Source organism: Eupeodes corollae, unplaced genomic scaffold (genome assembly GCF_945859685.1).
Source record: "Eupeodes corollae unplaced genomic scaffold, idEupCoro1.1 scaffold_666, whole genome shotgun sequence".
Classification (NCBI taxonomy): domain Eukaryota; kingdom Metazoa; phylum Arthropoda; class Insecta; order Diptera; family Syrphidae; genus Eupeodes; species Eupeodes corollae.
Window position 1 is genome coordinate 12,809 of NW_026605434.1, and position 17,913 is coordinate 30,721.

General features: G+C 36.2%; 1 protein-coding gene across 1 annotated transcript; it reads right to left on the bottom strand.

The window, feature by feature from the left end:
* Window positions 1–11,659: 11,659 nt before the first annotated feature.
* LOC129953509 (uncharacterized) lies at window positions 11,660–16,664 on the bottom strand. The gene is made up of 2 exons (XM_056066750.1): window positions 13,392–16,664; window positions 11,660–13,324 (listed from the first exon to the last, which is right to left on the bottom strand). Exons 1-2 carry the CDS (start codon window positions 16,662–16,664, stop codon window positions 11,660–11,662), a joined length of 4,938 nt encoding a protein of 1,645 aa, XP_055922725.1.
* Window positions 16,665–17,913: the final 1,249 nt, after the last annotated feature.

A 17,913-nucleotide genomic window follows, 5' to 3' on the forward strand; every position in this document is an offset into this window, starting at 1 on the left:
ATCCTTCCCAACCCCCAAAATCGATCAAGACTTCAAAATAGATACTTGACATGTACTAGAAAAAGATACTCCTAATCAAGATCTATCATTATAGATATAGATGAGTCATTTTGGAGCATCCTGAAGGATTTTTGATGTTCTAGACGAAAATCAAATCACACCCAAAACCATCACCTGATCCTTCCCAACCCCCAAAATCGATCAAGACTTCAAAATAGATACTTGACATGTACTAGAAAAAGATACTCCTAATCAAGATCTATCATTATAGATATAGATGAGTCATTTTGGAGCATCCTGAAGGATTTTTGATGTTCTAGACGAAAATCAAATCACACCCAAAACCATCACCTGATCCTTCCCAACCCCCAAAATCGATCAAGACTTCAAAATAGATACTTGACATGTACTAGAAAAAGATACTCCTAATCAAGATCTATCATTATAGATATAGATAAGTCATTTTGGAGCATCCTGAAGGATTTTTGATGTTCTAGACGAAAATCAAATCACACCCAAAACCATCACCTGATCCTTCCCAACCCCCAAAATCGATCAAGACTTCAAAATAGATACTTGACATGTACTAGAAAAAGATACTCCTAATCAAGATCTATCATTATAGATATAGATGAGTCATTTTGGAGCATCCTGAAGGATTTTTGATGTTCTAGACGAAAATCAAATCACACCCAAAACCATCACCTGATCCTTCCCAACCCCCAAAATCGATCAAGACTTCAAAATAGATACTTGACATGTACTAGAAAAAGATACTCCTAATCAAGATCTATCATTATAGATATAGATGAGTCATTTTGGAGCATCCTGAAGGATTTTTGATGTTCTAGACGAAAATCAAATCACACCCAAAACCATCACCTGATCCTTCCCAACCCCCAAAATCGATCAAGACTTCAAAATAGATACTTGACATGTACTAGAAAAAGATACTCCTAATCAAGATCTATCATTATAGATATAGATGAGTCATTTTGGAGCATCCTGAAGGATTTTTGATGTTCTAGACGAAAATCAAATCACACCCAACACCATCACCTGATCCTTCCCAACCCCCAAAATCGATCAAGACTTCAAAATAGATATTTGACATGTACTAGAAAAAGATACTCCTAATCAAGATCTATCATTATAGATATAGATGAGTCATTTTGGAGCATCCTGAAGGATTTTTGGTGTTCTAGACGAAAATCAAATCACACCCAAAACCATCACCTGATCCTTCCCAACCCCCAAAATCGATCAAGACTTCAAAATAGATACTTGACATGTACTAGAAAAAGATACTCCTAATCAAGATCTATCATTATAGATATAGATGAGTCATTTTGGAGCATCCTGAAGGATTTTTGATGTTCTAGACGAAAATCAAATCACACCCAACACCATCACCTGATCCTTCCCAACCCCCAAAATCGATCAAGACTTCAAAATAGATACTTGACTAGAAAAAGATACTCCTAATCAAGATCTATCATTATAGATATAGATGAGTCATTTTGGAGCATCCTGAAGGATTTTTGATGTTCTAGACGAAAATCAAATCACACCCAAAACCATCACCTGATCCTTCCCAACCCCCAAAATCGATCAAGACTTCAAAATAGATACTTGACATGTACTAGAAAAAGATACTCCTAATCAAGATCTATCATTATAGATATAGATGAGTCATTTTGGAGCATCCTGAAGGATTTTTGATGTTCTAGACGAAAATCAAATCACACCCAAAACCATCACCTGATCCTTCCCAACCCCCAAAATCGATCAAGACTTCAAAATAGATACTTGACATGTACTAGAAAAAGATACTCCTAATCAAGATCTATCATTATAGATATAGATGAGTCATTTTGGAGCATCCTGAAGGATTTTTGATGTTCTAGACGAAAATCAAATCACACCCAAAACCATCACCTGATCCTTCCCAACCCCCAAAATCGATCAAGACTTCAAAATAGATACTTGACATGTACTAGAAAAAGATACTCCTAATCAAGATCTATCATTATAGATATAGATGAGTCATTTTGGAGCATCCTGAAGGATTTTTGATGTTCTAGACGAAAATCAAATCACACCCAAAACCATCACCTGATCCTTCCCAACCCCCAAAATCGATCAAGACTTCAAAATAGATACTTGACATGTACTAGAAAAAGATACTCCTAATCAAGATCTATCATTATAGATATAGATGAGTCATTTTGGAGCATCCTGAAGGATTTTTGATGTTCTAGACGAAAATCAAATCACACCCAAAACCATCACCTGATCCTTCCCAACCCCCAAAATCGATCAAGACTTCAAAATAGATACTTGACATGTACTAGAAAAAGATACTCCTAATCAAGATCTATCATTATAGATATAGATGAGTCATTTTGGAGCATCCTGAAGGATTTTTGATGTTCTAGACGAAAATCAAATCACACCCAAAACCATCACCTGATCCTTCCCAACCCCCAAAATCGATCAAGACTTCAAAATAGATACTTGACATGTACTAGAAAAAGATACTCCTAATCAAGATCTATCATTATAGATATAGATGAGTCATTTTGGAGCATCCTGAAGGATTTTTGATGTTCTAGACGAAAATCAAATCACACCCAAAACCATCACCTGATCCTTCCCAACCCCCAAAATCGATCAAGACTTCAAAATAGATACTTGACATGTACTAGAAAAAGATACTCCTAATCAAGATCTATCATTATAGATATAGATGAGTCATTTTGGAGCATCCTGAAGGATTTTTGATGTTCTAGACGAAAATCAAATCACACCCAAAACCATCACCTGATCCTTCCCAACCCCCAAAATCGATCAAGACTTCAAAATAGATACTTGACATGTACTAGAAAAAGATACTCCTAATCAAGATCTATCATTATAGATATAGATAAGTCATTTTGGAGCATCCTGAAGGATTTTTGATGTTCTAGACGAAAATCAAATCACACCCAAAACCATCACCTGATCCTTCCCAACCCCCAAAATCGATCAAGACTTCAAAATAGATACTTGACATGTACTAGAAAAAGATACTCCTAATCAAGATCTATCATTATAGATATAGATGAGTCATTTTGGAGCATCCTGAAGGATTTTTGATGTTCTAGACGAAAATCAAATCACACCCAAAACCATCACCTGATCCTTCCCAACCCCCAAAATCGATCAAGACTTCAAAATAGATACTTGACATGTACTAGAAAAAGATACTCCTAATCAAGATCTATCATTATAGATATAGATGAGTCATTTTGGAGCATCCTGAAGGATTTTTGATGTTCTAGACGAAAATCAAATCACACCCAAAACCATCACCTGATCCTTCCCAACCCCCAAAATCGATCAAGACTTCAAAATAGATACTTGACATGTACTAGAAAAAGATACTCCTAATCAAGATCTATCATTATAGATATAGATGAGTCATTTTGGAGCATCCTGAAGGATTTTTGATGTTCTAGACGAAAATCAAATCACACCCAAAACCATCACCTGATCCTTCCCAACCCCCAAAATCGATCAAGACTTCAAAATAGATACTTGACATGTACTAGAAAAAGATACTCCTAATCAAGATCTATCATTATAGATATAGATGAGTCATTTTGGAGCATCCTGAAGGATTTTTGATGTTCTAGACGAAAATCAAATCACACCCAAAACCATCACCTGATCCTTCCCAACCCCCAAAATCGATCAAGACTTCAAAATAGATACTTGACATGTACTAGAAAAAGATACTCCTAATCAAGATCTATCATTATAGATATAGATGAGTCATTTTGGAGCATCCTGAAGGATTTTTGATGTTCTAGACGAAAATCAAATCACACCCAAAACCATCACCTGATCCTTCCCAACCCCCAAAATCGATCAAGACTTCAAAATAGATACTTGACATGTACTAGAAAAAGATACTCCTAATCAAGATCTATCATTATAGATATAGATGAGTCATTTTGGAGCATCCTGAAGGATTTTTGATGTTCTAGACGAAAATCAAATCACACCCAAAACCATCACCTGATCCTTCCCAACCCCCAAAATCGATCAAGACTTCAAAATAGATACTTGACATGTACTAGAAAAAGATACTCCTAATCAAGATCTATCATTATAGATATAGATGAGTCATTTTGGAAAATCCTGAAGGATTTTTGATGTTCTAGACGAAAATCAAATCACACCCAAAACCATCACCTGATCCTTCCCAACCCCCAAAATCGATCAAGACTTCAAAATAGATACTTGACATGTACTAGAAAAAGATACTCCTAATCAAGATCTATCATTATAGATATAGATGAGTCATTTTGGAGCATCCTGAAGGATTTTTGATGTTCTAGACGAAAATCAAATCACACCCAAAACCATCACCTGATCCTTCCCAACCCCCAAAATCGATCAAGACTTCAAAATAGATACTTGACATGTACTAGAAAAAGATACTCCTAATCAAGATCTATCATTATAGATATAGATGAGTCATTTTGGAGCATCCTGAAGGATTTTTGATGTTCTAGACGAAAATCAAATCACACCCAAAACCATCACCTGATCCTTCCCAACCCCCAAAATCGATCAAGACTTCAAAATAGATACTTGACATGTACTAGAAAAAGATACTCCTAATCAAGATCTATCATTATAGATATAGATGAGTCATTTTGGAGCATCCTGAAGGATTTTTGATGTTCTAGACGAAAATCAAATCACACCCAAAACCATCACCTGATCCTTCCCAACCCCCAAAATCGATCAAGACTTCAAAATAGATACTTGACATGTACTAGAAAAAGATACTCCTAATCAAGATCTATCATTATAGATATAGATGAGTCATTTTGGAGCATCCTGAAGGATTTTTGATGTTCTAGACGAAAATCAAATCACACCCAAAACCATCACCTGATCCTTCCCAACCCCCAAAATCGATCAAGACTTCAAAATAGATACTTGACATGTACTAGAAGAAGATACTCCTAATCAAGATCTATCATTATAGATATAGATAAGTCATTTTGGAGCATCCTGAAGGATTTTTGATGTTCTAGACGAAAATCAAATCACACCCAAAACCATCACCTGATCCTTCCCAACCCCCAAAATCGATCAAGACTTCAAAATAGATACTTGACATGTACTAGAAAAAGATACTCCTAATCAAGATCTATCATTATAGATATAGATGAGTCATTTTGGAGCATCCTGAAGGATTTTTGATGTTCTAGACGAAAATCAAATCACACCCAAAACCATCACCTGATCCTTCCCAACCCCCAAAATCGATCAAGACTTCAAAATAGATACTTGACATGTGCTAGAAAAAGATACTCCTAATCAAGATCTATCATTATAGATATAGATGAGTCATTTTGGAGCATCCTGAAGGATTTTTGATGTTCTAGACGAAAATCAAATCACACCCAAAACCATCACCTGATCCTTCCCAACCCCCAAAATCGATCAAAACTTCAAAATAGATACTTGACATGTACTAGAAAAAGATACTCCTAATCAAGATCTATCATTATAGATATAGATGAGTCATTTTGGAGCATCCTGAAGGATTTTTGATGTTCTAGACGAAAATCAAATCACACCCAAAACCATCACCTGATCCTTCCCAACCCCCAAAATCGATCAAGACTTCAAAATAGATACTTGACATGTACTAGAAAGAGATACTCCTAATCAAGATCTATCATTATAGATATAGATGAGTCATTTTGGAGCATCCTGAAGGATTTTTGATGTTCTAGACGAAAATCAAATCACACCCAAAACCATCACCTGATCCTTCCCAACCCCCAAAATCGATCAAGACTTCAAAATAGATACTTGACATGTACTAGAAAAAGATACTCCTAATCAAGATCTATCATTATAGATATAGATGAGTCATTTTGGAGCATCCTGAAGGATTTTTGATGTTCTAGACGAAAATCAAATCACACCCAACACCATCACCTGATCCTTCCCAACCCCCAAAATCGATCAAGACTTCAAAATAGATACTTGACTAGAAAAAGATACTCCTAATCAAGATCTATCATTATAGATATAGATGAGTCATTTTGGAGCATCCTGAAGGATTTTTGATGTTCTAGACGAAAATCAAATCACACCCAAAACCATCACCTGATCCTTCCCAACCCCCAAAATCGATCAAGACTTCAAAATAGATACTTGACATGTACTAGAAAAAGATACTCCTAATCAAGATCTATCATTATAGATATAGATGAGTCATTTTGGAGCATCCTGAAGGATTTTTGATGTTCTAGACGAAAATCGAATCACACCCAACACCATCACCTGATCCTTCCCAACCCCCAAAATCGATCAAGACTTCAAAATAGATACTTGACTAGAAAAAGATACTCCTAATCAAGATCTATCATTATAGATATAGATGAGTCATTTTGGAGCATCCTGAAGGATTTTTGATGTTCTAGACGAAAATCAAATCATACCCAAAACCATCACCTGATCCTTCCCAACCCCCAAAATCGATCAAGACTTCAAAATAGATACTTGACATGTACTAGAAAAAGATACTCCTAATCAAGATCTATCATTATAGATATAGATGAGTCATTTTGGAGCATCCTGAAGGATTTTTGATGTTCTAGACGAAAATCAAATCACACCCAAAACCATCACCTGATCCTTCCCAACCCCCAAAATCGATCAAGACTTCAAAATAGATACTTGACATGTACTAGAAAAAGATACTCCTAATCAAGATCTATCATTATAGATATAGATGAGTCATTTTGGAGCATCCTGAAGGATTTTTGATGTTCTAGACGAAAATCAAATCACACCCAAAACCATCACCTGATCCTTCCCAACCCCCAAAATCGATCAAGACTTCAAAATAGATACTTGACATGTACTAGAAAAAGATACTCCTAATCAAGATCTATCATTATAGATATAGATGAGTCATTTTGGAGCATCCTGAAGGATTTTGATGTTCTAGACGAAAATCAAATCACACCCAAAACCATCACCTGATCCTTCCCAACCCCCAAAATCGATCAAGACTTCAAAATAGATACTTGACATGTACTAGAAAAAGATACTCCTAATCAAGATCTATCATTATAGATATAGATGAGTCATTTTGGAGCATCCTGAAGGATTTTTGATGTTCTAGACGAAAATCAAATCACACCCAAAACCATCACCTGATCCTTCCCAACCCCCAAAATCGATCAAGACTTCAAAATAGATACTTGACATGTACTAGAAAATGATACTCCTAATCAAGATCTATCATTATAGATATAGATGAGTCATTTTGGAGCATCCTGAAGGATTTTTGATGTTCTAGACGAAAATCAAATCACACCCAAAACCATCACCTGATCCTTCCCAACCCCCAAAATCGATCAAGACTTCAAAATAGATACTTGACATGTACTAGAAAAAGATACTCCTAATCAAGATCTATCATTATAGATATAGATGAGTCATTTTGGAGCATCCTGAAGGATTTTTGATGTTCTAGACGAAAATCAAATCACACCCAAAACCATCACCTGATCCTTCCCAACCCCCAAAATCGATCAAGACTTCAAAATAGATACTTGACATGTACTAGAAAAAGATACTCCTAATCAAGATCTATCATTATAGATATAGATGAGTCATTTTGGAGCATCCTGAAGGATTTTTGATGTTCTAGACGAAAATCAAATCACACCCAAAACCATCACCTGATCCTTCCCAACCCCCAAAATCGATCAAGACTTCAAAATAGATACTTGACATGTACTAGAAAAAGATACTCCTAATCAAGATCTATCATTATAGATATAGATGAGTCATTTTGGAGCATCCTGAAGGATTTTTGATGTTCTAGACGAAAATCAAATCACACCCAAAACCATCACCTGATCCTTCCCAACCCCCAAAATCGATCAAGACTTCAAAATAGATACTTGACATGTACTAGAAAAAGATACTCCTAATCAAGATCTATCATTATAGATATAGATGAGTCATTTTGGAGCATCCTGAAGGATGTTTGATGTTCTAGACGAAAATCAAATCACACCCAAAACCATCACCTGATCCTTCCCAACCCCCAAAATCGATCAAGACTTCAAAATAGATACTTGACATGTACTAGAAAAAGATACTCCTAATCAAGATCTATCATTATAGATATAGATGAGTCATTTTGGAGCATCCTGAAGGATGTTTGATGTTCTAGACGAAAATCAAATCACACCCAAAACCATCACCTGATCCTTCCCAACCCCCAAAATCGATCAAGACTTCAAAATAGATACTTGACATGTACTAGAAAAAGATACTCCTAATCAAGATCTATCATTATAGATATAGATGAGTCATTTTGGAGCATCCTGAAGGATTTTTGATGTTCTAGACGAAAATCAAATCACACCCAAAACCATCACCTGGTCCTTCCCAACCCCCAAAATCGATCAAGACTTCAAAATAGATACTTGACATGTACTAGAAAAAGATACTCCTAATCAAGATCTATCATTATAGATATAGATGAGTCATTTTGGAGCATCCTGAAGGATTTTTGATGTTCTAGACGAAAATCAAATCACACCCAAAACCATCACCTGATCCTTCCCAACCCCCAAAATCGATCAAGACTTCAAAATAGATACTTGACATGTACTAGAAAAAGATACTCCTAATCAAGATCTATCATTATAGATATAGATGAGTCATTTTGGAGCATCCTGAAGGATTTTTGATGTTCTAGACGAAAATCAAATCACACCCAAAACCATCACCTGATCCTTCCCAACCCCCAAAATCGATCAAGACTTCAAAATAGATACTTGACATGTACTAGAAAAAGATACTCCTAATCAAGATCTATCATTATAAATATAGATGAGTCATTTTGGAGCATCCTGAAGGATTTTTGATGTTCTAGACGAAAATCAAATCACACCCAAAACCATCACCTGATCCTTCCCAACCCCCAAAATCGATCAAGACTTCAAAATAGATACTTGACATGTACTAGAAAAAGATACTCCTAATCAAGATCTATCATTATAGATATAGATGAGTCATTTTGGAGCATCCTGAAGGATTTTTGATGTTCTAGACGAAAATCAAATCACACCCAAAACCATCACCTGATCCTTCCCAACCCCCAAAATCGATCAAGACTTCAAAATAGATACTTGACATGTACTAGAAAAAGATACTCCTAATCAAGATCTATCATTATAGATATAGATGAGTCATTTTGGAGCATTCTGAAGGATTTTTGATGTTCTAGACGAAAATCAAATCACACCCAAAACCATCACCTGATCCTTCCCAACCCCCAAAATCGATCAAGACTTCAAAATAGATACTTGACATGTACTAGAAAAAGATACTCCTAATCAAGATCTATCATTATAGATATAGATGAGTCATTTTGGAGCATCCTGAAGGATTTTTGATGTTCTAGACGAAAATCAAATCACACCCAAAACCATCACCTGATCCTTCTCAACCCCCAAAATCGATCAAGACTTCAAAATAGATACTTGACATGTACTAGAAAAAGATACTCCTAATCAAGATCTATCATTATAGATATAGATGAGTCATTTTGGAGCATCCTGAAGGATTTTTGATGTTCTAGACGAAAATCAAAACACACCCAAAACCATCACCTGATCCTTCCCAACCTCCAAAATCGATCAAAACTTCAAAATAGATACTTGACATGTACTAGAAAAAGATACTCCTAATCAAGATCTATCATTATAGATATAGATGAGTCATTTTGGAGCATCCTGAAGGATTTTTGATGTTCTAGACGAAAATCAAATCACACCCAAAACCATCACCTGATCCTTCCCAACCCCCAAAATCGATCAAGACTTCAAAATAGATACTTGACATGTACTAGAAAGAGATACTCCTGATCAAGATCTATCATTATAGATATAGATGAGTCATTTTGGAGCATCCTGAAGGATTTTTGATGTTCTAGACGAAAATCAAATCACACCCAAAACCATCACCTGATCCTTCCCAACCCCCAAAATCGATCAAGACTTCAAAATAGATACTTGACATGTACTAGAAAAAGATACTCCTAATCAAGATCTATCATTATAGATATAGATGAGTCATTTTGGAGCATCCTGAAGGATTTTTGATGTTCTAGATGAAAATCAAATCACACCCAAAACCATCGCCTGATCCTTCCCAACCCCCAAAATCGATCAAGACTTCAAAATAGATACTTGACATGTACTAGAAAAAGATACTCCAAATCAAGATCTATCATTATAGATATAGATGAGTCATTTTGGAGCATCCTGAAGGATTTTTGATGTTCTAGACGAAAATCAAATCACACCCAAAACCATCACCTGATCCTTCCCAACCCCCAAAATCGATCAAGACTTCAAAATAGATACTTGACATGTACTCGAAAAAGATACTCCTAATCAAGATCTATCATTATAGATATAGATGAGTCATTTTGGAGCATCCTGAAGGATTTTTGATGTTCTAGACGAAAATCAAATCACACCCAAAACCATCACCTGATCCTTCCCAACCCCCAAAATCGATCAAGACTTCAAAATAGATACTTGACATGTACTAGAAAAAGATACTCCTAATCAAGATCTATCATTATAGATATAGATGAGTCATTTTGGAGCATCCTGAAGGATTTTTGATGTTCTAGACGAAAATCAAATCACACCCAAAACCATCACCTGATCCTTCCCAACCCCCAAAATCGATCAAGACTTCAAAATAGATACTTGACATGTACTAGAAAAAGATACTCCTAATCAAGATCTATCATTATAGATATAGATGAGTCATTTTGGAGCATCCTGAAGGATTTTTGATGTTCTAGACGAAAATCAAATCACACCCAAAACCATCACCTGATCCTTCCCAACCCCCAAAATCGATCAAGACTTCAAAATAGATACTTGATGTACGATCAAACAACCTTGACCGTCAACCTGGGAACTCTATTTTGTCTTTTCTATGAAAAAGATAGGTAGATCCTGGTTGAGATAAATTAAGCGAAATTACTTTAGATCCTATAACTTTTAAATTACTATATTATAGCCGATATACTATAAAAGCGAAACTATAAACTTGTAGCGAACGACGAAATGAAAATGCAGCGATTTTTCCCCTAAGGGTTTTTGAACAAGAAAAGAGATTTTATTAAAGTTGAAAGCTTCTATTTATACATACATTTTATTGCAGATTTTTAGAGAGAGAAATTACGTTATTTTTAAGTAACATTTTTAAGGCGAATTCAACAATAAGTTATTATGGCGAATGGTATAAATGAAGCGCCAAATTCAAAAATAAATGTAATAAAAGTAGTAGAATTTATTCAATTTAAGAGTAAGTTAATTATTCAAAATTTAATTCAAAAATAAAGTAATTTATGATGATTTGAGCTCCAACATTCCGCCCCCTTTGAAAGGATCACCTTTCAAGACGGAATCGCCGCCAATTTGCGAATAGGTCTTCGAAATGTTCCTCGTTGAGTTTTAACATCGGCGACTCTTACTCGCCCATCAGGACCTTCGATGACTTTGGTGACTCTTCCCAAGAGCCATTTTTGGGGTGGTTAATTGTCTTCGTGAATGATGACCAAGCTGCCGATAGCGATATTTGGACTTGATGTTGTCCACTTTCCACGACCTTGCAGTTCAGTGACGTACTCGTTGGACCATCGCTTCCAGAAATGAGTTTTGACAGCGTTAATTCGCCGCCACCTTTCGAGATAGCTTATGTCGGATACCTCAGTCAATAGTTCGGGAATCGCCTTGAGAGAGGATCCGATCAGGAGATGTGCTGGTGTTAGGGCTTCGAAGTCGTTTGGATCTGTTGATATAGAAGTAATAGGCCTCGAATTCATGATGGCCTCAATCTCGACAAGTGCAGTTGACAGCTCTTCGAATGACAATTTGGCGTTTCCAAGGCTGCGATACAAATGACCCTTAGCGACTTTAACTGCAGCTTCCCAAATTCCACCAAAATTGGGTGCCCTGGGGGGTATAAAATGAAAATTTATATTGGAATTAGTACAATAATTAATGAGATTTTCTTGGTTGGATTTTTTGAACAACATATCTCGCAACTCGCTTAGTTTTGACTGTGCGCCAACAAAATTTGTCGCGTTGTCACAGTGGATGTCTTTGGGAATACCTCTACGACCTATCATTCTTTTTAATGCTCCTATAAAAGCGTCTGCTGAAAGGTCTGATACAGCTTCTAAGTGAACCGCTTTCGAAGCGAAGCAGACAAAAACTGCCACATAGGTTTTATAAGGCACCTTCCCCCTGATTTTGTAGTATGTGTAAATAGGACCACAGAAATCAACCCCACAGCATAAAAATGGACGTGAAGATGTTAATCTTTCTGCAGGCAAATCTCCCATTACTTGGTCATATAACTTCGGTCGATATCTTGCACAATGAGTGCACCTTCGAATAACGCTGCGTGCCAACTGTCGAACATTGATGATCCAAAATCTTTGTCTCGTTAGCGCCACAAGAGCCTTTGGACCTGCATGGTAGTTAGAATAGTGCAAATGTCGAATAAGTTCTTTGCTGAAATTGCAATCTTTTGGAAGCAACATCGGATGTTTGTTTTCCTCTGGAATGTCAGCATGTTTCAATCTGCCACCTACTCTCAACAACAAAAGACCATTTCTGTCCTCGATAAAAGGACATAACCATTTTGTCGATCCTTGAAGTTTTGAGTTTGATTTTACTGCCTGGATCTCCTTCGCAAAATACTCCATTTGTATGACATTAACTATGGTGAGTAACGAATAATCTAACTCCCCAGCTGTAAGGTATCGACCTGGGAATGGAATCCTCAGTAATCGTAAATTGAGATATCTTTTTACGTAAGCAAAGATTCTCAAAACTTTGGTGTACGAGCTAACCTTTTCAATTAAATTGAGATAATAGTTTTTGTCTTTTTGACAAACTAAAACAGTTTTCCTGTGTTCTAGCAATAAATCTTCTGGAGGAGGAGAAGCTCCTAATGAACATGGCCACCTTTCTTCATCCTCGATCAAGAAATCTGGACCCCTGAACCAAATTGAACTTTTAAGCTCTTCCGCTGTACATCCTCGAGAAACTATATCTGCTGGATTGTCAGAAGTTGGAACATGTTTCCAGACCACCTCCTTTGTTGTGTCCTGGATTTCAGCTACTCTATTACCAACGAAAGTATTTAGCTTCGAAGAATTATCCACACATTCTTCGAATCCAGTGCAGAACTATTGACGAATCAGTCCAAAAGTAAGTTTCATTGTAGTGCTTGACGATGACCCTTTGTATTGTTACCCAAAGTTTGGATAAGAGATGTGCTGCGCAGAGCTCTAGGCGGGGAAGTGTTCTCTTCTTTGCAGGAGCAACTCTGGATTTGGCGACTAAAAGTTTCACTCCTACGGACCCACTATTGTCAATGCTCCGCAGATAAATGCAGCAGCCATACCCTTTCATAGATGCGTCTGCGAACCCATGTATCTGGAATCTGATATTGTTTTCTAGAAAAACGTATCGAGGAATTGGAAGATTTTGAATTGAGTTGAGATCTGTCATGAATTGACGCCACTCTGTCTCGAGATTTGGAGAAATATTTTCGTCCCAATCGAATTTTTCTATCCAAAGCTGTTGTAGCAGTATCTTAGCCCGGATAATTATTGGACTAAGCAAGCCCATTGGATCAAAAAGAGACGACGAAAGCGAGAGAATAGATCTTTTTGTGTATTTTGTATAGACCCGATTAGGTTTGTATGAAAAAATGAATTCATCAGCACGAGGGTTCCAAGAAATACCTAACGTACTGGTGAGATTGGATTCAGTCAATTTGATGTCCTTTGGTGTAGCTTCTTCAATTAAAGCGATATGATTGCTGTTCCACTTCGAAAGTTCTAAGCCAGCTGTACTCAAAATTGAAACGACTTCATTCCGTTTTTGACAAAGAGTATCCAAGTCGTCTGCCCCAGTTAGCATGTCATCAACGTAAAAGTCCGACTTAAGAACAGCAGCACCTTGACTAAAACGTTCGACGTTAATTTCAGCCAAATACTGAAGACAGCGAATTGCTAAAAAGGGTGCAGATGATGTGCCGTAAGTTATGGTATTGAGCTGGTAAGTTTGTATTGGGGTATGTTCGTTTTCTCTCCATAAGATGAATTGGAATTTCCTATCCGATGGATGCACAAGGAATTGCCTATACATCTTAACGATATCTGCAGTTAGCGCGTATCGATAAAGTCTAAAACGTAGCAAAATAATCAAAAGCTCATCCTGTATAGTAGGACCCACCATTAGTATTCCATTTAAAGAAATTTGTGATGATGTGCGGCAAGATGCGTCGAAGACTACACGTAACTTTGTTGATACGCTATCAGGCCTTAATACATATTGATGCGGAAGATAATAATGATCTTCATCAAGGTTTGGATTGGGAACTAGAGACATGTGACCTAAACGTTCGTATTCTTTTAAGAAATCAGAATATTGACTTTTTATTGATGCATTTTTGGATAACCTACGCTCAAGCGACAAAAATCTTCTAAAAGCAATATCGTAAGAGCCTCCAAGACAGCTAGGATGTTTTTTGAAAGGTAGTTGTACCATAAGCCGACCGCTAGGAAGCACCTTAATTGTGTCTATGAAATGCTTTTCGCATTCATTCTGCTCTTCAGACCATATTGACCGTAGACCTTGAATTTCTTCAAATTCAAAGAATTTTTCAAAATATTTATCAAGACCAACTTCAAGTGTATTGGCTACGCACGATGCTTTCTTTGTAGTGTTGTATTTTGATTTGTATCTTCCAGATACAATCCATCCTAATGCAGTTTGTTGCAATGATGGAAGACCCTCTCCGAGTTTTATCTGACCTGATTCTAATAAATCGAAGAAAGCTTCAGCCCCTAATAATAAATCGATTTGTGACGGTTGATTAAAATTCTCATCAGCAAGCTCTAAATTAGAAGGTAGATTCCAACTGCTTACATTGAGAGATGCTTCAGGCTGATACCCAGTGATGGAAGGTGCAACTAAAAACTCGAGAGAAATTTCAAAGTTGCTATATCGTGAACGGATTGTTGATTGAGTTTGATATTTTATTTTTGTTTCAGTCACTCCTATTCCGACGATGTCAACATTCTTACGATGTTTCCTTAGACCAAGTGAATTGGCGAACTTTTCATTAATAAAATTGACTTGTGAACCAGAATCTAGTAGAACCCTACCGAGTTGAAAGCCTTCCGATGAGTCCTTGATAAGATCTAATGCTGTTGCTAAAATAACTTGTGCTTCAGGAACTTGCTCTTTTTCCATTGCGGAATGAGTTGCAGCTGATGTGCTTTGACCAGATGTATCTGAGGGAGGATTAATACCAGAATTGGTGTCTGCAGGTTGAGTCCTATGCAAAAGGCTATGATGTGCTTGTTTGCAAGTCTTGCACTTATAAGACGATGGACATCTTAATACACTATGACCCTTCCCTAAACAATTCAGACACAAGCCTAGTTTTTTGGTTTTCCAAAATCTATCCATAACCGAAAGCTCAAGAAATTTTTTACAATTTGTAATTGAATGGTTAAGGTCTCGACATAAGATACAGGATCGTTGGTTTGCAGCAAGCGAAGTTTGTGGGCGATGAGGATTTACTATTGTTGGCTTTGTTGATGAATGTTTGTTGAATGTCTTCACGCATTGTTCCGAACGAATCTGCTTGCTATCTCTTGCTTCCAAATATTGGCACCGTTTATTGAGTATGCTTGCACAATCCTTCCAATCCGGCAACTTCTTATAGTCCAGTTGTTCATCCCACTTCGATTGTGTATCTGTGTCAACCTTCGACATCGCAATATGAATTATTATTGCGTTACAAATATTCTCATGCGATCCTATAGAAAGTAGCGAACTAATCAACGCCGAAATATTGTCTACCAAGCTCCGTAGAGAAACAGAAGAAGCTTTTTGAACCTTAGGTAATTCGATCAGCTGTGAGATATATTCTAAGAAAATGAGGCAATCATTATCATAGCGCTCTTTCAAACTAAGAAGTGCCTTGGGATAATTGGCTTCCGTGACTTGAAAAGCCTTAACTGTGCCAAGAGCTTGATCACTCAAACAAGAAAGCAAGTAATTAAATTTTTCTATTTTTGTCAAACTTAAATCATTTTCTACCAAATTGTTGTACGAATTTATAAAATTTTTATAGTCTGAATATCTTCCACTAAACTTTGGTAAACGTTGTTTTGGAAGATGACTAATTGTATGTGGGACAGTAGAAACTGTCATGTCTGCGATACTACTTCGTCTACTAGTACCCAAAAGCGAAAGAATTTTAGTTTTTGCGGTGATGTACAAATCTTCTATTTCACCTCTACTAGTATCTGTTGGTAATAAAACTTCTATTTTGGTTTGATATGCTAATATTTGTTTAAAATACGACTCCAAAATTCCTAGACGACATTCAAGTTCAGTTGAAGTTAGGGCGTTAGAATTGGATTCCACGATATTCTTTATCCGAGATATACTTCCTTTAGTAGAAGCTCGTTGTTGTTTTAATTCATCAAGTGTTGGTTCAGCCATTTTAGATTTTTAATTTTCTATTATTCTTTAAACAGCGACAGTAAAAACAAAAACGATTATAATTTATTGAAAATTCAATTAAATTTATTCAACAAATCAAAAATGCTAGGTGGCAACCCTGTTGTAAAGAATAAAATTTCCCAACAAAAAACTGTCCCAACAAATAAAATCTCACGGCGAGTTGAATTCAAAGATAGATTGTGAGAATTGAGATTAATCCAAAATCCAATTTTAACAAGCGAATTTATTCTGTACTAAGAATTTTTTTTCAAAGCATTGAAGGTTAAACCTACGAAAAGGCAAAAGTTGTTTAATGCATTTCAACGACAAAAAAATGCTATTCAAAAAAGCTCTATCAGTGAATTGATCATGAAGCAAAAATCTCCCCCGACGACGACGATGATGGCGATGATGACGATGATGACAACGTTGACGACCTGGGTGATGATGTATTGGCGAAATGAAGATCGATGCACTGATATCAAGTTGAAATCGAATCAGGTGTGTATACCATGGAGATGTTATGTGGCTACGATAAGAGAGTACGAGCGAATAGAGCAAAGCGATAAATGAAATCAATGATGTTGTGTGCCGAAATGTTGATCTGTGCACTGAAATCGAAATCAGGTGTGTATACTATGGATCCTATTTGTGGATTGTAAGTAACGAGAGAACGAGCGAATAGAGCGAAACGATATTATGCAATGGTGTGGTGAGTGCGTCAATGGGTTAGTTTTCGAAAATATGTTGGAAACGAAAGCTTTTTAATATTGTGTGAATGTGTGTGTGTGTTTCGCCCAAAAGTGGATCGTAATTACACTTTTGTGGATTTTATCAATTTTTACGTGATGAAAGCACCATAAATTATGCGGATGCTGATTATGGTTAGCGAATGAATTTATGTTCGATATATGTTATTTAGTTTATGTAGTTTTATATTTAAATATTTATTTATGAAATTTATTTATAAAGCAGGATATGTTGTTCATAGTTTTATTTAAATATAGTTAGAATATATTTTATGTATGTATATAGTTTAGATATATATATAATGTACATTTGAAGATTTAGGTAATAGCAAGTTAATGGTCTTTTTTGTATGTCGAATGTGCGTTTTTTTTTTTTTTTTTTTTTGTATTTAGCTTTTATGTTGTAATTAGCTTTAAAATTATGAATTATGATGCTGGAACAACGCACATTTGAATAAAATTCAGACCGGACATACCTGGGTGGGAATTTTTATACTTAT

Bases quoted from the DNA above. Each gene is read 5' to 3' on its own strand.
- LOC129953509 (XM_056066750.1), bottom strand. From the start codon at position 16,664: ATGGCTGAACCAACACTTGATGAATTAAAACAACAACGAGCTTCTACT. The intron at 13,325-13,391 runs GTAACAATACAA...ATTCGTCAATAG, and splicing joins ATCTCTTATCCAAACTTTGG to TTCTGCACTGGATTCGAAGA.